At 42.3% G+C, this 21,830-nt stretch overlaps 1 protein-coding gene across 1 annotated transcript in view; it reads left to right on the forward strand.

Moving 5' to 3' along the window:
• The window catches only part of LOC124118434 (transmembrane protein 272-like), a 120,887-nt gene extending 101,735 nt beyond the window's left edge, over positions 1–19,152 (forward strand). Inside the window, exons 3-5 of the mRNA XM_046480545.2 lie at positions 9,486–9,654; positions 10,519–10,578; positions 18,600–19,152. Coding sequence (XP_046336501.1) covers positions 9,486–9,654; positions 10,519–10,578; positions 18,600–19,042 — 672 coding nt within the window. The 3' untranslated portion in view covers positions 19,043–19,152. The remainder of the gene's footprint in view (positions 1–9,485; positions 9,655–10,518; positions 10,579–18,599) is intronic.
• Positions 19,153–21,830: the final 2,678 nt, after the last annotated feature.

The raw sequence follows: 21,830 nt of genomic DNA on the forward strand, positions 1-21,830 counted from the left end.
CCAATTGTGTACATATATATATATTATCAAATATACATTATAAATTTCCTCAGAAAATGGAATATATTTAACACGACAAGTCGTATTTCCATTATTCTGTCATGTATGTTAGATCTAATAAATATTAGATTCATAAATTATTGATGTAGACTGTACTCTCGATAAACGTATGATAATCTCTTGTGGTTCTTTTTTCACAGTTTTAAAGTGTATATGTTCCCTCCAAGCTGTAGTTTAGCCAGGCCAAAAGAAAGACATAATAACTGAAAACCATTTACTATAAGTACATTAAAGATTTTGCTTATTATTTGTTCGAAGTTCAATATCAATAATATTGTTTTCCTTACATGACAAATAATTCCATTACTTTCATTGACCTACAATCATTATCTATTTCAAACTTTTCTTTAAGAAATGGGATAAATTGGAAACTGTACTAGAAATAAACTCACGAATGTCTTTGAATGTACATGTACATACCTAGGTGTAAATACACTTCTAAAGTTGCATTTATAAAACAATATGAAAGAAAAAGAGGTGTATTTTATGGACTACCCATACAAGTATATTTTTAGCAAAGGTCTGAGTAAGGCAACCAAGTACGAAGTACAAGTTGAGACGAGAATGTATGTTTTCTGGTGGTCATAGTGAAACAAATTTGTTCAGAGCACATGAACTGTATATACATTTAACACTACTTTAATCGAAGTAATTCATATTTCCGTAATTTCCCCTCCACTTAATATAGATATTACTTATAATTGTACCGTAAAAACAATAATATTGTCTTCTTTCACCTGTGCAAGTTATAGTTTCCTTGCATTAAATATAGTTCTGCGCTTCTTGAGCTTTCAAATTCAAGTATTAAAATTGTCCAATGACATCTCGTTTCAAACCTTTTATAAGTAAGATATATACCATTAACAACACATCATAACACCCGAAGTATAAAAATAAGCGGTCTGTGTGATTGCACAACGAAGCAATGCTTGTATGACACATGGCGCCCTAGTTACGAGTGATCGGAAATTGGATTGTTGAAGGGATTGCTGCCCATAAAAAAACGTTTCAACGATTTTGATTGAAGCTACATGTACTGACGCTTGGATAATAGTACTTTACTATTATCTCGTTAAATATTAAGATATGATAATAATGTCCAAAATTGAGCGATATCAATTTGATTATTGTTAGGGCTGTTTAGCGATCTTTCACGTTTTGTGCTTTGAAAATGTTCGATGTCAATTACCCCGAAGTTGTTTTTATCACAAATGAAAGAGCACGGACACTGAAACCTACATGGACGTGACCGGGGTTTCTTCAAGATATTCATTCCAAACTGTCATTCGCACTGTAACATAATCTTTGAAACATTCTGCGTATGAACTAATCACGACCACTTCCGTCAATTTTGCTTTGAGGTCAAATACACTGACAATTTCATCGGGATTTTGTTTCGGTAAATATAAATCATGGAAAATTATCAATGAATGTTTACTTCGACATAGATGTCATATGTCTATCGCCGTTAGGATATGTACTTTCAAATAATATGGATTATTGAACATTTAGATTTCAAACAAGGGCGTTTACTTGAGTTTACTTGCCACGTTCGGATGCTCCCATATTACGATTAATGTAGAAAAGTAGGAAACTTACAATACCAGCACTTTTATCAATGGCTAGGCAGTGCATAGACCTATTTGGATTTGTTGACTTGAAATACTGTTGGAAAGACAATCAACTCGGGTTGCATGTTATACATTTGGGTTACACTGTGTGAAGGAATAAGAACGTTGTAACACTTTTGATACAATGTACATGTTTTTGAAACCGTCATCACAGTGCGGCACTGAGCGGTATGCAAAGCCAGCCGAGAGCCTAGCACCAAGATTGGCACCCGTACTGAAAAGGCTATGACGTCGTTTGTTTCAGCCCTCTCAGAAGGTGTATCATTTCATATTGGAAATCAATGTACGGCCACATTTCTGATATTGTATATGCTCAATATCAAGTCTATTTAAGCGTTGCGTGTCTAAATATACATATAAATGAATCATATTTTCGACTATTATTAGAAAATAAAAGCTGAGTACATGATATATTATATTAATATCCTATTGCAGTCAAGACGTCGACGTATCGAAGTCGGTTATATCCCTATAATTGTTTCTGTTTCAGTTATTGGATTTTATATTCACTTGTCTAAGTCGATATGTCATTAAATTCTGGTGCCCCTTCCCGTTCAAACCCGAGCCCACTAAAATGTTTATCGAATGGCTGGAGTGTGGATTGTTGCTCATGATATCAACCACTGGGTCCCCTCTCTTATGCTTGATTAGTTACAGGCTGCCGTGCCAGTGATGTATTATTGTTAATTACAATGTAAATATAAGCGACAGAACCATTATCATAATCATACACATAAAATGTCAACGCCAAAGGGGTCGGTCGGGTAGCCTGGTGGTTAAAGCGTTCGCTCGTCACGCCGAAGACCCGGGTTCGATTCCCGACATGGGTACAATGTGTGAAGCCCATTTCTGGTGTCCCCCGCCGTGATATTGCTGGAATATTGCTAAAAGTGGCGTAAAACCATACTCACTCACTCACTCTCTCACTCAACGCCAAAGAATAACCAGTCTCTATTATCCGTGGAAACAGATTTAACTGCGCGTAAAAGTCAAATTAGCGGTGAATATTATATGAATGGATTACTGAAAATCAGTGGTGTCACCTGGTGGCCGCAAAAAAGGTAAGCATGTCCTGCCCTACCGGCAGACCTGCCACATCCAGACCGCCTCCGTGGTCTTGTGGTAGAGCTTCCGCCCGGAGAGCGGAAGGTCCAGGGTTCGATCCCGGGCCGCGTCATACAAAAAGACGTTAAAAGATTGTACTTGTTGTTACCCTGTCTGGCGCTCGGCATTAAGGGGCTAAAACAAGGACTGGTCGGCTCGGAGTCAGTATACTGTGTCTGAGTGGGGTATTCATGTTAAACTGCGGCATGGTATCTCAGTGAGCTAGCGCTATAAATCGGCATCAGTCCGGACTAGTACAAGCAGCCACACACACACATACACGTGCATGCATGTCGCTATATAAGTGCAATAATCTTGGACGCGACGTTAAACCCAATTTCACCTCACCTCACCTCACCTGCCACATCCACAATTGCATAATAACGTTTCAGTCGCTTTCGACGCGCCGCTGACGCACTGCATTTGAATGGGACATCTTCCTGAGTCAAGGTAGTTAACTGTAAACGTCCAGTTTCCACCCTTCCCGAACTAGGCTGGAATTATTGAGTTTTAATTTGGATAGACTAACGAGTCTATGCATAGTCTAATCAGAATCGCACAACGAAATCGACATCAACAGCCTTGCAAACTTCGGTCGACCGCAAGATTTGTAAAGCATGTGTACCTCCAACTCGGCGTCAACAGATATTTTCCAAATATTTTCATGTTTTTTATCAAGGTGCTCACGTGATTTGATGCACTTTGCGAAGTTAGAGGCGTTTTTTTACAATATAGAACTGGATTATCGATCAGATTGTCTAGTCGCTGCCATTTTGTTTGAAGCAAAATTAATGCAAGTGATATGAGAAGTGGAATCCGATTGGTCAATAGGAAGGTCATTTAAGGGACATAACTCGTAATAATCATTGATGGCGCTTCGATCGAGCCCAAAAATGCCAGTCTAGTTCGGCAAGGGTGGAAACTGGACTAATACAGTTAACGCCCTTGCCTCGGGAAGATGGAATGGGCCAGCTTTTAACTTTTTAATTTCATGTTTCGTGACCGATCGACGATATTCAACCTGCCTGTCAGCTTCCAGCTAATCTCATATCGTTGAAACCTTTTTCTTTTTCATTCTTTATATTGAATATAAATTAGCAAGAATTTGAGTTTAGGTCCCCTTGAATGGTAACGCAGTGTGAAATACAATTTGTAAATCACTGGGTAAAGTAATTTGTTTCACTTTGATATCTGAGAGTTAGGCCTTAAATACTTCTACTTTGAACAATAGCGAACATAAAAATACAACCAGACGCTCTCGTGGACAACAGAGTGGAAACAATGAACGCGATTCTTTTACTTTCGATATTTTTGCAACTTGGCTGACGCGAAATGATTGCCCAAGTCTGATACAGGGCTACTCCCACGTGTTGCCCTACATTTCTGTTGTTACCTAATCGCCTGATATCCGCGTCACACCTACATAAATACATACGTTTATATTTGTATATGCATCAGATGTTAGATGCACTGAAAGGCCTGACTCTATCCAAGGCCGGATAGTCTCCAAGTACCACCACACAACCATACCACCTCATTTTAATACCACCAAACCATGATACCGCCACACCGTCATAACACCACGCCTGGATTACACCACACCCTCATACCACCACACCACCATACCACCACACCGCCATACCACCACACCACCACGCAACGATAACACCACACCCTCATACCACACCACCATACCACCACACCATCATACCACCACACCACCATACCACCTCACTTTAATACCACCAAACCATGATACCGCCACATCGTCCTACCACCACACCACCATACCACCTCACTTTAATACCACCAAACCATGATACTGCCACACTACAATACCGCCACGCCACGATAACACCACACCTCCATACCACCATACCACCATACCACCACACCACCAAACCACCACACCATCATACCACCACACCATCATACCACCACACCAACACGCCACGATAACACCATGCCCTCATACCAAACACCACCATACCACGATACCATCACACCACATCATATCACAGTACCACGCCATTAAAGCACCACCACGCCACAGTATCACCACAACACAGCACCATCACATCACAGTAGCACAACATAACAGCACCACCACAACACAGTATCACCACAACACAGCACCACCACACCACAGTATCACCACAACACAGCACCACCACATCACAGTAGCACAACATAACAGCACTACACCACAGTATCACCACAACACAGCACCATCACATCACAGTAGCACAACATAACAGCACCACACAACAGCACCACCACACCACAGCACAACATAACAGCACCATCACATCACAGTAGCACAACAAAACAGCACCACAGTATCACCACAACACAGCACCACCACACCACAGTATCACCACAACACAGCACCACCACATCACAGTATCACCACAACACAGCACCATCACATCACAGTAGCACAACATAACAGCACCACAGAATCACCACAACACAGCACCACCACACCACAGTATCACCACAACACAGCACCATCACATCACAGTAGCACAACATAACAGCACCACCGCACCACAGCACCACCACAACACAGTATCACCACAACACAGCACCATCACATCACAGTAGCACAACATAACAGAACCACGACATGATACGATGATTGTTCAAAAACTTTCAACCATGGGCCATAACAAAGTAAACTAGTTTATGAAGTACATTGGTTGTGCAGTTCCTTGAAAGTGCATGTTGGTCTGTTGGGGCAGTTTGTATATTAGTGACATTTAGATCTTATGAAGGAGGATTTCGTCAAACTCAAAAAGAGATTAGTAACGGGTGATGAAACATGGGTCTACCACTACGGTCAAAACGTCAATCCATCGAATGGCACCGTTCCACATCTCCGGCACCAAATAAATTCAAGTCTTCAAGATCAGTGAGGAAAGTTATGGCTACTGAATTTTGGTATGCAAAGGGTCTGATCCTTGTTGATTACTTAGAAAGTCAAAAAACGATTACCGGGGTCTACTATGCTGATTTGCTTCATCGCCTGCGAGAAAAGCTGCGAGGAATGCTGACTGCTGGAGTTCTACTATTTCATGACAACGCCTCTTCTCACACCTCTCGACTTGCAAAGGCTGCTGTGTGACCGTGTGGTATCGGAGAGCATCCACACCCTCCATACTCGCCAGACCTGGTACTAAGTGATTTCCACCTGTTTCTTTCGTGGAAAGCACTATGACGACAACGATGACATCAAAACTGCCATGAATAGTTTTTTTGGGGGTGGCTTCAGAAAACTCCTTCCTGACCGGAAACTAAAAAGCTTCGCTATTGATTTGAGAAGTGTAGTGAAAAGCAGGGAGATTATGTTGCAAAACAAAATTAGAAACCCTTTCAGATTATTGTTTGTTAGGCTTAGAAATGTTTGACCAGCCCTCGTAATCCCACTACGTCGTCAAGTTGTATCTACTGTCATCAAAATCCGTTCCATTCAAGTAAGGACGCTGTTAATATGCTCCCCAGCGGCGCGCTGTCAAAGATAACCGGATATCTGGTTTGTGTCAGGCTATATTTGATCTCGTGATCTGGAACCTGGATAGCCGCGGTCAACCGACCGGTGTCGTGACTGCCACGTGTGTACTGACAACGCCTTAAATGAATTGTATTATTAGCAGGTTCCTGATCTTAAGGAACATTAACTCTTTTTTTTGGAAATGAAAATCATTATCCATCTTCTCTCTATCCCAATCCAATCTACAGTCTGCCCCGAGAGTTCTTCCTCTTAAAAAACACTTTTTAACCACCACGCCCTCACCTTCAAAACCCCACTCCCTACCACAGTAACACTCACACACATACATCTTGGTGTAGAGAGTTTACTAGATATATTGTTTTAATAATCAGTGTTACACTCATTACCTTCTTGGATTAGAGATGTGGGATGTAGGATTTAGCGAGCGTCTGGGGTCTGTCACAAACAAATAGTACTGGGAGAGGGAGTGAATCCTGGAATAATGTAAATATTGATTGACAGTTGAGAGAGTGAGCGAGTTTGGTTTCACGCCGCTTTTAGCAAAATTCCAGCAATGTTACGGAGGAGACAGCATAACTGGGCTTCACACATTGTACACAGGTGGGGAATCGAACCCGGGCCTACGGCGTGACGAGTGAACGCTGTAACCATTAACCTACCCCACCGCCCGATAGACAGTTGATATTACAGCAAAGAAAGGAACACACGATTTGTTGCGTTTTGATTTCGATAGCGTGGGCTGGGGTAGGGTAAGAGGGGAGAGGCAGTTGGGGTTATGGGGAGAGGGGAGAGGCAGTTGGGGGTAGGGTGAAGAGGGAGAGCCAGTTGGGGGTAGGGTGAGGTGGGAGTGGCATTTGGGGTTAGGGGGAGAGGCAGTTGGGCGTAGGGTGAGGTTGGAGTGGCAGTTGGGGGTAGGTTGAGATGGGAGTGGCAGTTGGGTGTAGGGGGAGTGGCAGTTGGGGGTAGGGGGAGGGGGGGGAGAGGCAGTTGGGCGTAGGGTGAGGTGGGAGTGGCAGTTGGCGTTAGGGTGGGTGATAAATAGTTGTTGATCAGGTAGAGGTCAGGAGGTCAAATATCATGAAACTATTTTTTCTTAAAAATCTCATCCGTTTTTCCATCTTTTTTACAATGAGCCATAGCCTACATAGGAATTGCACACCAAGCAATAACCACATTAGTCTACGCGCCCTTCAGTCTTCGCCTCTTCCCTTGTCATCACCGATCGTTATACAGCAAAGCTCTTCGGTCATTCGTCACCACTCGCCCCTTTCCGTAACCTACAAGAAGACTCGTCCCTATAGATGAATGTCATGTGCAAAAATACGGCAAACCAATCGGAATACGCGTTTGGCCTCAATTACTTAGGTCAAAGAATCCCTCAGAAATAATTTTTGCTTTTACATATCTCCTATATTTAAAAATGTACTCAAGATACATTTCAATGTGTTCAACTATACTGTATAATAATGTAAGTCCCGATGTGTTTTCAATAGCATCAGGAATATATAATATGATAATAGGGGAAATATACGTGAATTATTACGCAACGAGTTGCCAATTCTTTTAGCGATGCCCGTTTGCGCTTAGACGGAACCCAGTCGCAAAAATAGCCACGAGAGAGGCGCTATTCGGCTTGTCCCAGAATAACACGAGTTGGTCACGAATGCTAACGTCACACAACTACCCGGATGTAAGCTTCTATGAATAGTCTTCCACTGTGTTGACCACAAGCCCCAGGGACAGACGTTTGAAACCCCGTCTATCAAATCACATTATAGAAATACAGCTATAGTTTTGGATATACGACACGGTTTCAATCCACTGGAAGAAAAGGTCTTAATTTCCACATTCCCTGGATATTTGAAGAAAGTAAAGACGGTATTGACCAAGTCTGTCCTGTCCATTTGTATCAATAAAATATCTAAGACGACGCGACTCTGATTTTTCGGAAGGACGCCGAATGCCGCAGTTTGTCAAGCTCATATATACGGTTTCTTTGACTTGCTTGTTGTTCGAAACACAGAGGTTATGCCGGCCATTCTTTAGAGACTAACACAATCAGTCGAGCCATTACGCGTTGTGATTAGTGAACAGTTATAATGGCATAGCTATGTTGGTCGTAGAATATATCATTAATTGATGTGTTCATACGCGTCCTTTGCTGACATCTAGTGAATCAATTTTAGAATGCATAAATGCGTTTGCATTTATAGTATTAATATCGTTCCTGTCTACGTCACTACACCAAAAATGTGTTTGAGGAGTTGGTAATGGTGTGTGAGCTTAACGTCATATGTATACAGTATGTCATTTAATTCATGGCGTGCCAGTCTGATTGAAGTGATGCTGATCTTCGACCTTTACATAGTTGGTGAAGCCCATTGGAACCAGAATGGTGATGAAAAACCAATATTCGTAATGAGAGCATTCGACATTACGATCCTGGCACACCTAAGGGACGTAACTCTACATTGCAAATTGCGGCTGGAGAGACTGTTTCCCTTAATAACAATCTAAAATCGACAATTATGTTCCCGAACAGTGTTTCTCAAAGGAGATTTACCACAGCTACAGTATGGATTTATTACTCTTATTAATCTCGAAGTCTTAAGCTTCGCCTTCGTACGTTCGTAGTCCATTTCACGAGGCAAGGGCGTTCACTGACTATTAAAGTATAGTTTCCACCATTGCCGAACTAGACTGGAATTTCCAGGCTCGATTGTAGCGCCACCCGTGGTTATTACGAGTTACGTCCCTTCTATATCCCTCGTACTGACCAATCAGATTCCACCTGTCACACCACTTGTTTCAATCAAAATGTCGGCGCCCACAGTCAAGACGATCTGATCGATAATCAAGATCTATATTGTAATAAAATGGGCCTGATCTCACGAAGTGCATCAAATCATTGGGGCACCTTGATCAAAAACATTAAAATATCTGTCGACGCCCAAATCGTTCAGTCGACCGAAATCCGGTTGATTTCGAACCGGATGTCTAGTTCGTTAAGCTCGTTAGCCCAGCCAAAATGTAACTCTGGAATTCCAGCCTAGTTCGGCAAGTGTGGAAACTGGACATTTAAGTCAGTTAACACCCTTGCCTCGGGAAGATGTACGTAGTCTAGCCGTTCCAATTGCCTCTCCATCGCGCCCACTAAGCTTGTCTTTGTCTTGCAGTCCTTCAACGATGACCGACAGCTGTACGAGACCAACCTTGAGTGGGACGCCGCTCTGTCCAGTGCTCACTCCAGCCATGACGTATTTCTACAACTGCAGGAGGCTAACAAAGAGGCTGACGGGGCGTGCGACTTCGCCTGCAGGGGGTGTTCGGTTATATGTAAAAGTAGTAAGTACTACGTTGTTGTAAAACGCGGTTCCTGCAAGTGGGCGGTTCTGATAGCGTGAGTTCCAGATAATTTTCATTTTCTAACAATTCCCCACGAGCGTAGACTTTATTTCCCTTGTTCAATGTTGTTTCTCTGCAAAAATCTAGTGGATAGCGCGTTGTCTCACCACAAGGACAGGGACGGTAGGTGGCCTAGTGGTTTAAGCGTTCGCTCGTCTCACCGAAGGTCCGGGTTCAATTCCCCCATGTGTACAACGCATTAAGCCTATTTCTTGTTGAGGAATTACATTAAAAATCATGCTTCGTATGCCGTCGATGTTCTGAAATCAAAAAATACATGAAGTCGTTAATCATATGCTGGTGTTGTTCTGAAATAGGGGAAATACATAAAGTCGTTAATCATATGCTGGTGTTGTTCTGAAGTAAAGGAAATACATAAAGTCGTTCATCATATGCTGGTGTTGTTCTGAAATAAAGGATATACACAAAGTCGTTCTTCATATGCTGGTGTTATTCTGAAATAAAGGAAATATACAAAGTCGTTCATCATAATTATGTTGGTGTTGTTCTCAAATAAAGGAAATGCATGAAAATGCATGCTTCATATGTCATTGTTTTTTCTCAACTAGAAGAAAAGCATAAAATAGACATCACGCTTCGTTTGTTTCCGTTATTCTCAAATAGAGAAAATATATCAAAGTATTTTTCATAATCATGATATTGTGTTCCCAAATTGAGATAATACACTAACAAGTTTGACCCAATGTTTGGTTTTGCTTCAATATGAATGATTAATGCGTTTAATCCCACCATTGTGGAAATACATAAACATGTATGGTTCATGGACTATTATTTGCATTTCAGCCCTTGTGACCGGGATACTGGGGCTCTCTATGGTACTTCCAATAGTGATGTTATCAATGGGTAAGTATTGACCTGTATGTCACTCTAAACATGAAGACCTCCTATTGCTCTAAAGTAGCCCTATAAGCACGCGAAGCATGATTCTCCCTGTCGTGGATTTTCTGTGGAGAGTTGCGTCCCTTAAACGTGCAGGATCCTGTTAGCAGTTGGTTTATCCTTTTTGTCCTGATTTTGAGTCTAGTTGGTCAGCAAGACGCTCGTGCTTGTGGATTTCATTAAAGAGCTACGTCTCTTGGGGACTTGCTGCGATATTAAACTAACACGCCGTGATATATGTGAAATACTATTCAAAGCGGCGTAAAACACAACTCACTCACTCATGTAGCAAGCATTGTGTGTTTATCCTGATTTGTCCTAATTTTGAGTCCAGTTTATCAGCAAGACGCTCGTGCTTGTGGACTTCATTAGAGAGCTTCATCTCTTGGGGATTTGCTGCGATATTAAACTAACACACCGTGATATTTGTGAAATATTATTCAAAGCGGCGTAAAACACAACTCACTCAGTCATCTAGCAAGCACTGTGTTTCAACAAGTTATTTCGGACACACATGGAAGATAAGATTCCCGGTGCTTTAAGTGACGCGTAGATTATTGCGAGACCCATCGACGGATGTCATTTGGTCCAACATTAAGTAGTAGAGACGCGTGTCCTCACTCCACGCCTGGCGGTCCCGACTGATGGAAATCTCTAGATTAGCGATGGATACGGAAAACGAACGAAAACTCCTATTACAATAGGGTTCCGTTTTCTCTAATCTTGAACTCTCTGATATTGGATGACCACACGTTCAAACCATGTCTGTCCTAACGCTTTGGTGTGAATCTCTTTGGATGACGGCGAGTAGTTTGAACGAACCGGAAGTCTGGTAACATTTCAGGTAGCGAAGCCATATCCTCCACGAGACAATTTCCTGCCTCGAATGGTAATCCTATCCTTAGTCCCCCGTCTGTCCCACTCGCGCATCGCTCCTCCCATGCAGCCGCAGACCCCCTCCCCCTCTCTGTCACAGTGAGGACAAGGTGTTAGCCCCCCAGGTGCATGGACAGGATCATATCAAAGGGATCACGGGATGCTGAGTCAATCAGGAGTCTAGCACATCAGCTTGATGAGCAACAGCAATGTGTTACGAACGTCAAGTTGACATTTTCCTACAATCACTATACAAAATTATCGTAATCAAGTTAAACAGTGGCACGGACCATACCAATTAAACAATAATAATATACGACGTTCATTGACGAAGTAAGGCACTCGTTTAGCTGTATTTGTGAACTTGTAAGGCGTTGTGTCTTGCTGTTTAAAACAAAATAGATTAACATTGGCTTTTGCGATGTTTTCAATGACCATTTGACGTTTGCAATGTGAATAATCAACCTCCCGCCTCAACAAACTGAAGCAGGACTGTTCTGAATTTAACACTGAGGCTCCACAAGACTGTATGACAAGAGAGATGACTTCAACTTTCCAATAGTCAACTTTCACATTATGCCGAGTAATATCCCAACAACTTCAGCCTTGTCGACATTTCACAACTTTTGAGGTACAATCGAGCATGCCCTTTCCACGAAGACTTCAAAGAGCGTCATACGATTCTTGCTCAAAAGTTGTTTGATCAGGGTTATAACATTCAAGGACCCATTAAAGCTTTCAAAATGTTTTACGGTAGACATTTCCAAATTTGATGCACCGGTGACAAAAATGATTGCCAATTTTGACGTATACCATTTCCTTCCCGTATGTTCTAAGGTGAACAATTGACTTACCTTTCCAGCGCGGCATGTGTTTGTGACGTGTGAAAGCGGTGGGGCAGGATATGCGCACCTTTTCGTGAACAACTGGTATCATCGCTATTTGATAGTTGATGCATGAGCACATGTGCTTAAAATATGGCCGGGGTCGTACAATGCACTCTGCTTTAAACAGAGATTTCTTATTGGATATGCTTTCCTTGCCTATCTTGTATTTATTCTTATGATTGAGTCGCATAAATCGACATAGGGTAGGCAAGAATGTGTAAGGAAAAGCAGCGATTAGACGCAAGAACTGTTTTATAAACCTATGATCTAAACATCTACATCTTCCCTAGTCAAGGAAGTTAGCTGACTATAAAACTCAAGTTTCCACCCTTGCTGAACAAGGCTGGTATTATGGAGTTATATTTTGGCTAGACTAGAGTATATCCATAGTCCGATCAAATTCGCGTAACGAAATCAACTACCGGTTTATAAACAACATGGGGACTGCCGTACAGGATCCGGTCGGTTGCACAAAACATGTGTACCGTCAACTGGGCGTCGACAGATATTTTCCAAATCTTTTCGTTTGTAATCAAGGTGCTCAAGAGATAGGGTGCCCTTCGTTTGGCAAGATCCGTTTTATTACAATAAAGATCTTGATTATCGATCACATCTTCTTGACAAGGGGCACTATTTTGTTTGAAGCGTGATATGAGAAGTGGCATCTGATTGAACAATATGAGTGACATAGAAGGGACACAACTCGAAATAGCCATTGGTGGCGCTACGATCGAGCCACGAAATTCCAGCCTGGTTCCGCAAGGGTAGAAACTGGACTTTAATAGTCAGTTAATTCCCTTGCTTCGGGAAGATGAAACGTCTCAGATGTTCTTGGGTACTCCTCCCCAATTTGATTGAAGCATAAAAACGATACACGGCTCACATACTAGCGTGTTTGTCTTGGTAAAGTTTCAATAGGACTTCATTCCGGAAAAGTATCACGCCGGGTTAAACGTCCAATATGATCAGGAATGTCATTTACCGAAAGCATGAGCATTATGGGCTTTTGCTCATACTTTCAGTCACTGGTTTGTCTACAGTACAACGTCCTGTATGTGGAACAACATTCACTTCACGATGCGCAACGGTTTTTACTGCTCTAAATGACAAATTGATTTGGACATGACCGTCATGCCTTGCAATTGCCTGACAGTCAAAATCCTGTGTATTGTGCAGGAACTCGTTCACGAACCGATGATCACACATTGCTAGATCTATCCGCTCCCGAGATTAATGTCATTGACATTTTCAGCCTGTAATCTGGTACAGGGGATTAGATGAAACACAAGAAACGTTCTAGTGCCACTGTCTGCTATTGGTTATAACCTTTGAAGGACATTCCATGTTGAACTTGTCTCTAGTCAAGGGAAAGGAACTACTTTGGCATTTACCGCGGAATAATCTGCCATGATGGTAGTGCAAACTGTTCAAGCATCATGGCGCAACATAGTCAAGTCTTCAAAATGAGATCTAAAACGCAGTAAGGTAAAACAAATTAATTACTTGTTCGTCGGCATTTGGTACGTAAGTGAAGATCGTGTAGACTAATGGATATTAAATCATATTTATTATGACAGCGCATTCTTCGGAAAGGGATTTGCTTGGCAGTAAATATTGACACAGATGGATGACCATGAATGGCCATTAGCGTTCTTTGTGTGTCTGACCTTGGTTTTCTGTTGTGAGTCGAAAATTTTGGAAACTAAATTAAAGGAAATTGTTCTTTATATGAAATAAATGTTTTAAAAAAGAAGTGATTTCAAAGAACAAGTGACAATGTTTGGTAGTCTTTATGCATTTTAGTGTGATGCGGTCTTGCACCAGCGTTGATGGAGCGGATCAATATTTAGGCGTTGTCTGTATCAGTAATGCCACGGTTATTTGTGGCGACATTCGTAGAACTGCTGTAATGGACAGTACTATGACGTCAAGCATGTTAAAGCATGGTCGTGCTGCAATGACAGAAAAACACACAAGTTATAACATGTGTCTGACGCAATGATATAAATGCTCTCTGAAGTTATAACATGTAGACCGCTTCCGTGGTCTAGTGGTAGAGCGTCCGCCCGGAGAGCGGAAGGTCCGGGGTTCGATCCCCGACCGCGTCATACCAAAAAACGTTAAAAGATGGCACTTGTTGTTACCCTGTCTGGCGCTCGGCATTAAGGGGCTAAAACAAGGACTGGTCGGGCTAGCACTGAGCTAGCACTATAAATCGGCATCAGTCCGGACTAGTACAAGCAGCCACACAAACACACACACGTACATGCACGTCGCTATATAAGTGCAATAATCTTGGACGCGACGTTAGACCCCATTTCACCTCACCTCACCTCATTATATGTAAGTGAAGCAATGATATATAGGTTCACTGAAGTTATTCAACAGTGTGGGCGGTCGAGTAGCCTAGTAGTTAAAGCGTTCGCTCGTCGCGCCGAAGACCCGGGTTCGCTTCCCGACATGGGTACAATGTGCGGTGTCCCCCGCCTTGATATTGCTAGAATATTGCTAAAAGCGGCGTAAAATCAAACTCACTCACTATTAAAAAGTGTATGAGTGTTGTTTTACGCCACAGCAAAAAATGTTGAACTATAGGACAACGACCTGTAATTAATCGTGTATGAACGAGACAAACCAGTGGTCGATATCATGAGCAAAGTCCCACGCCGACGGGGCACGATGACATCTAATCACCGAACCCAATCCACAGTCGCTTCATACGATTGTGTTTGTTTCTTTCTTGTTTAACGCCCCTCGCAGCAATATCCCAGCTACATGACGGCGGTCTGTAAATAATCGAGTGCTGGACCAGACAATCCAGTGTTTGACAGCACGAGTATCGATCCACGAAATTGGGATACGAACTTGCAATCAACCAGGTCACCGAGCCTGACTATCCGATCTCTTACGTCCTTCATACGTACCCGGAATGTTCATGGGTCGTTTCATACGACAAGCATAGGTTTGCTTGGGATCGATAATTTATTCTAACAAGATTCATCCCTGTTTTATTTTTTTAAATCTTAACTTCCTCCATCAAGTCACTTCACTGCAAGTAACGCTCTGTTCCCGTCACTGAAGATAAGTGCAGTGTTTGCTCAAGCAGGGTTAGACGTGTTTGTTTTGCAAAGAGCAATATTTGATATCATAATAGGTTACGAGTCATGGACGCTAGCTTTACAGGAAGTGTTTCATTTTCATCAGAAACGTGGCTTCTTTAAACAAGAGAAGGCATTAGCTGGGAAAAGACTAATAGCGTTAAATAGAAGTGCATATTTAATCTTTAAAATGATACCAGAGGCCCATGCTGCACGATCTGATTGCGTCCTATCAAAGGAAATGCATTGTGTACGGATGTCGTTATCGATTGAGCACCTTCCATGAAAAGTACATTGACATTTGCCATAGTTTCCGGTGCAGCAGTGCTTTTGCACCGTTGCATCGGGGATTCGATCCGACGTCTTCGGGTAGCCATTGCAGATGTATAAGTAGTTTTTCTACAGTATTTGCATTGTTACATAATTTAGATCATTTACCTTCGTGTTGTTATTTGTATAGAGTCTATGGTAAATACTTCGCTTCCAATACATGAGACACTGAGTTCTAAGACTCTGAGGACTTATTTCAAACTACATAATATTTAACCAAATGTCATGACGCATTACTGACCTTGTACATAAACGGGACTTGTCCAATATTGACTAATTTCTTATTGATTTACTTTTGTATAAAACTGCTGGAAAGTTTTCCATTTTTATTAATATTGCCAGTTCAGATTTTTATTGATTTATCATACACGTGGCTCTGATAATGGGGGCCACGGGTGGCCCAGTCGGCTAAGGCGCCGCGATTCGCTGTGCAGAGTTACGTCCCTTAGGCATGCTAGAAACCTATGATTGTGGGTTCGAATCCCGGTTCGCCCGGTTATGTTTCTAGGTTTGTCAGCACCACACCCGTGCTCCTGGGTTTCACCGAAGTGTAAACGTCTGAGACCTGCATCGCTTCGGGCTTTCCTCCCACATTAAGCTGACACGCCGTGATATGACTGGAATACTGTTAAAAGCGGCGTTAAACCTAACTCACTCACTCACTCTGATAATGAATCCGGTCCAGAATATATCTCCAGCAGTCCATGACTGGTGATTAACGAGGATAGGAAGGATAGGACTACATTTTGCCCCATGCTGTCAATTATGTCTGACTGGTCTACCTATGTTTTAGATCAATATAGACAGAATACAGTTACCTGCAGCGTAAAATAACACTTACTCATTGATCTGCATGCATCACCTGAGAAAGTAAAACAGACATTTCTGTTTGTCAACTGAAGGTTGGGTCAGTTGTGTTTGTTTTTTAACGCCGCACTCAACAATTCAAGATTCATGGCGATAGCTTGTATATAGTCGAGTCTGGACCAGACAAACCGGTGGTTGATATTTTGAAGAATGTTACTCAATCAGCTCGGTCACCGAACCTGACCATGCATCTTCCCGAGGCAAGGGCATTAACTGACTATAATATGACTTCCCGGTCCATTTTAGTCGCCAAGCATAGGCTGCCATGGGTCCATTCAAAAAAGCAATCTCGTGAGGTGTTAGGTGAGTGAGTTGGGTATAACGCCGCTTTGAACAGTATTCCAGTTACATCGAGGTGGGTCATCTTGATGTCGATGAGGAATGAGTGAGTTGGGTTTGAAGCCGCTTTGAACAGTATTCCAGTTACATCAAGGTGTGTCAGCTTGATGTCGATATGGAGTGAGTGAGTTGGGTTTAAATCCGCTTTGAACAGTATTCCAGTTACATCAAGGTGTGTCACCTTGATGTCGATATGGAGTGAGTGAGTTGGGTTTGAATCCGCTTTGAACAGTATTCCAGTTACATCAAGGTGTGTCAGCTTGATGTCGATATGGAGTGAGTGAGTTGGGTTTGAATCCGCTTTGAACAGTATTCCAAGTACATCAAGGTGTGTCAGCTTGATGTCGATATGGAGTGAGTGAGTTGGGTTTGAATCCGCTTTGAACAGTATTCCAGTTACATCAAGGTGTGTCATCTTGATGTCGATGAGGCGTGAGTGAGTTGGGTTTGAATCCACTTTGAACAGTATTCCAGTAACATCACGGTGTGTCATCTTGATGTCGATGAGGAGTGAGTGAGTTGGGTTTGAATGCACTTTGAACAGTATTCCAGTAACATCACGGTGTGTCAGCTTGATATCGATGAGGAGTGAGTGAGTTGGGTTTTAAGCCGCTTTGAACAGTATTCCAGTTACATCACGACATGTCAGCTTGATGTTGATGGGGAGTGAGTGAGTTGGGTTTGAAGCCGCTTTGAACAGTATTCCAGTTACATCACGGTGGGTCATCCTGATGTCGATATGGAGCGAGTGAGTTGGGTTTGAATGCGCTTTGAACAGTATTCCAGTTACATCACGGTGTGTCAGCTTGATATCGATGAGGAGTGAATGAGTTGGGTTTGAATCCTCTTTGAACAGTATTCCAGTTACATCACGGCATGTCAGCTTGATGTCGATATGGAGTGAGTGAGTTGGGTTTGAATCCGCTTTGAACAGTATTCCAGTTACATCAAGGTGTGTCATCTTGATGTCGATGAGGCGTGAGTGAGTTGGGTTTGAATCCACTTTGAACAGTATTCCAGTAACATCACGGTGTGTCATCTTGATGTCGATGAGGAGTGAGTGAGTTGGGTTTGAATGCACTTTGAACAGTATTCCAGTAACATCACGGTGTGTCAGCTTGATATCGATGAGGAGTGAGTGAGTTGGGTTTTAAGCCGCTTTGAACAGTATTCCAGTTACATCACGACATGTCAGCTTGATGTTGATGGGGAGTGAGTGAGTTGGGTTTGAAGCCGCTTTGAACAGTATTCCAGTTACATCACGGTGGGTCATCCTGATGTCGATATGGAGCGAGTGAGTTGGGTTTGAATGCGCTTTGAACAGTATTCCAGTTACATCACGGTGTGTCAGCTTGATATCGATGAGGAGTGAATGAGTTGGGTTTGAATCCTCTTTGAACAGTATTCCAGTTACATCACGGCATGTCAGCTTGATGTCGATGAGGAGTGAATGAGTTGGGTTTGAATCCGCTTTGATGAGTATACAGTTACATCACGGCGTCCGTGGGATGTTGGCATCGGGTGACAGACAGCCATATCAAATAATGACTTTATATACAATCCCTAACTGTTGCCTTGTCTTCTTCAGGTGTGAAGTACCTCAACGACTGTCCCCTTGAACCCCGTATCCCGGTCTACCTGTTAGTGGGCGGGTGTTTCGGCATGCTTAAGCTGACCATCAACCTCTGGCGAGCGATCCAGTCACGAAAAGACGATAGTGCAGACACGTTCTATGACGTAGGAGACAGCGCCGCTCTGACGTCACGCACGTACCGCGTGATGAACCTTCTGTTGAACACATTCCTAATGGTCTGGCAGGTCCTCGGGTCCTACTGGGTGTTCATGTTGTGGGAACCACAATACTCGCCGCGTCTCCATCGCCCAAGCGACTGGTGCGACCGGACAGTGTACATGTTCACGGTCATACAAATCATTGGTCTCTACACATACCTGTGCCTTTGGATTGTCGGGGTGTGTCTTCTGGCTGTTATATATCGGTCCTCGTGTGTTGGGCAGATAGATAATGTATAAACGACTCTATTAAATGCTCAATCACTGGTCAGGTCAGCTTGGTCCTTCCTATGTCGGGCCATCTTCCTGAGGCAAAGGGAGATAACTGACTGTTCCACCCTTGCTGAACTAGGCTGCAATTATGGAGTTATATTTTGACTGGACTAACGAGTCTATGCACAGTCCAATCAAAATCGCGTAACGAAATCGACATCGGGTTCATAAACAACATGAACTTCAACGTGCAGACTTCGGTCGACTGCAGGATTTACAAACAATGTGTACCCTCAACTGGGCGTTGACAGATATTTTCCAAATCTTTTCATATTTTTAATATTTAAGGTGCTCACGTGATGTGATTCACTTTGCCCGGTAAGACCCGTTTTATTACATTATATCTCTTGATCATCGATCAGATCGTGTAGACTGTGCGCCGCCATTTTGTTTGAGGCAAATATCAAGTGAAATGAGAGGTGGAATCTGATTGGTCAATAGGAGGGGCATAGAAGGGACATGACTCGTAATATCCACTGGTGGCGCTATGATCAAGCCAGAAATTCCAACCATGTTCGGCAAGGGTGGAAACTGGACTTTTAAGAGTCAGTTAACTCCCTTGCCTCGGGAGGATGATGTCGGGAAGATAGACAATGTATGAATGACTACCTTTGATGCCCAATCACTGGTGAGGTTAGTTTGAACTTTCGTACGTTGGGCAGATAAATAAGGGATACATGACTACCTTAGATGCTCGATCACAGATCAGCTTTGTCGTTTGTGTGTGGGCAGAGAGACAATATACATGACTACTTGAGATGCTCAATATTTGGTCATCAGCTTCGTCCTTTTCCAGCGGTTCTTCTGCTTTGACACACAGATAATTAACAAACATTTAACTAATATGCTCAATTTCTTGTCAAGTCATATGAATCCCTGTATGTACGGCGGACAATATACAATGTCATCCTTGAATGCTCAAAATCATTGTCAATAAGCTGGGTTCTTTGCTGGGCATCGTATGTGGGTCAGATAGACAATGTATAAATGATTATATAGATGTCCAGCTCCTTGTAAGATGGTGTCCTTGGAGTGTCTTAATTCCCGAGACTGCGACCGAGCAAATGACATTTGCAATCTAAAGCGGTGTGAAAATGATCAAATGCACAGATGATATCATTACGTGTTCGTTTAGTCTCGGTGCTAATGTGTGAAGTGCGACTAAACTGGTAATGGGACGAAGTACAGACAGTATGCTTGCAAGTGTAATTACAACATCTAAGGCATGCCGCTTTGGGCTTTCTTTACAATACACCTACGTTTGTCTAAAGCCGTCAGACGATACATGAACGAATCGCTAGACATCTGGTATAGTTCGGTGTGAAACGTGTTACGCCATCACCAGACGACCTTCACAGCGCCCCTATGTGCTATATTCGACAGATGCGACCTTGAGATACTGTGTAACAAGATGTCCGCCCAGGCTTGGATTAAAAATAAAATAATATTTTTTCCATAAAATGTTTGTGGAAAATGATATTGACTCAGGTTTTAACATAAAAAAATAGATTGTTTGCTGGTGATTCAGGGTGTCCTGATAAAAAAGTGTGTTGTGAAAAAATATTTGTCGGTTTCTCCTTTCAGAGTAAAACGTGTATGTCTTGAAGCAGTGATAGAAAACATATCTGTCATTGACAAAAATCCGTGTACCTAACAAGTACATTCCCTGTTAGATGTTCAACCCACATTGACAAACAGTTTTCTTTTTTACATCTCTGTGAATGGAACTAAACATGGAGTGACCTGTAAACAAGCTCAGTTTTTAACTTTTCGTCAGTGCTGATTGTGTTCGATTGAATTCTTTGCATACTAATTTGCAAACGCATTCTTTTTATCAACGTGGTGTCAGGAACAAGTTGTTTATTGTGTGTCAAGGACGCATCATGTTTCAAGGACGTGGTGGTTACAATGGATTATTAGCCAAGCAAGCACGGGATTATTACGTATCTGGGTCAAGGACAAGATGTGAAACATGTGCCAAGGACAAAGTGATTACTAAGTATCTGATGTCAAGGACATGATGGGAAGCATGTGTCAAGGATAATGTGATTACAAAGTGTCTGTGTCAAGGACATGATGTAAAGCATGTGTCAAGGATAATACGAGTACCAAGCATCAAGGTCAAGGTCAAGGTCTTACGATTGTTGTTTTGCTCGCATTAAGTACAAGCTTCCATTCATGTCTTGTATATCAAGGTCCACTATTTACCAGGTTCAAGTTTGCTTTTGCGTACCTGGTATGTAAAGGTTAAATTGGCTATTTCGTACTTGGTGTGTCAAGGTTAAGCTGGCTATTACGTACCTGGTATGTCAAGGTTAAAATGGCTATAACGTACCTTGTATGTCAAGGTAAAACTAGTTATAACGTACCTTGTATGTCAAGGTAAAACTGGCCATAACGTACCTGGTATGTCAACCTTAAACCAGCTATAACGTACCTGGTATGTGAGGTAAAACTAGCTATAATGTACCTGGTATACCAAGTTTAAACCGGCTACTACGAACCTGGTGTGTCAAGGAAAGTCTAGTGTCGAGGACAAGCCGAAGATTAACCATAAGGATAAGCTTCCAATTATGTAGCTATTATCAAGGCAAAATGTGGATATCAAGCATAATCTGGTTTCAAGGACAGGCTTAAAATTGTGTATCTGTTATCAAGGCAAGATGTGTATTATGTTCAAGGATAATCTGATGTCAAGGACAAGCTGACAATCTGGTGTCCAAGGCAAGGTGTGTATTATGTGCCAAGGACAAAG

This window comes from Haliotis rufescens, unplaced genomic scaffold (genome assembly GCF_023055435.1).
Source record: "Haliotis rufescens isolate VD_foot unplaced genomic scaffold, xgHalRufe1.0.p SCAF_7, whole genome shotgun sequence".
NCBI classification, from domain to species: Eukaryota; Metazoa; Mollusca; class Gastropoda; order Lepetellida; family Haliotidae; genus Haliotis; species Haliotis rufescens.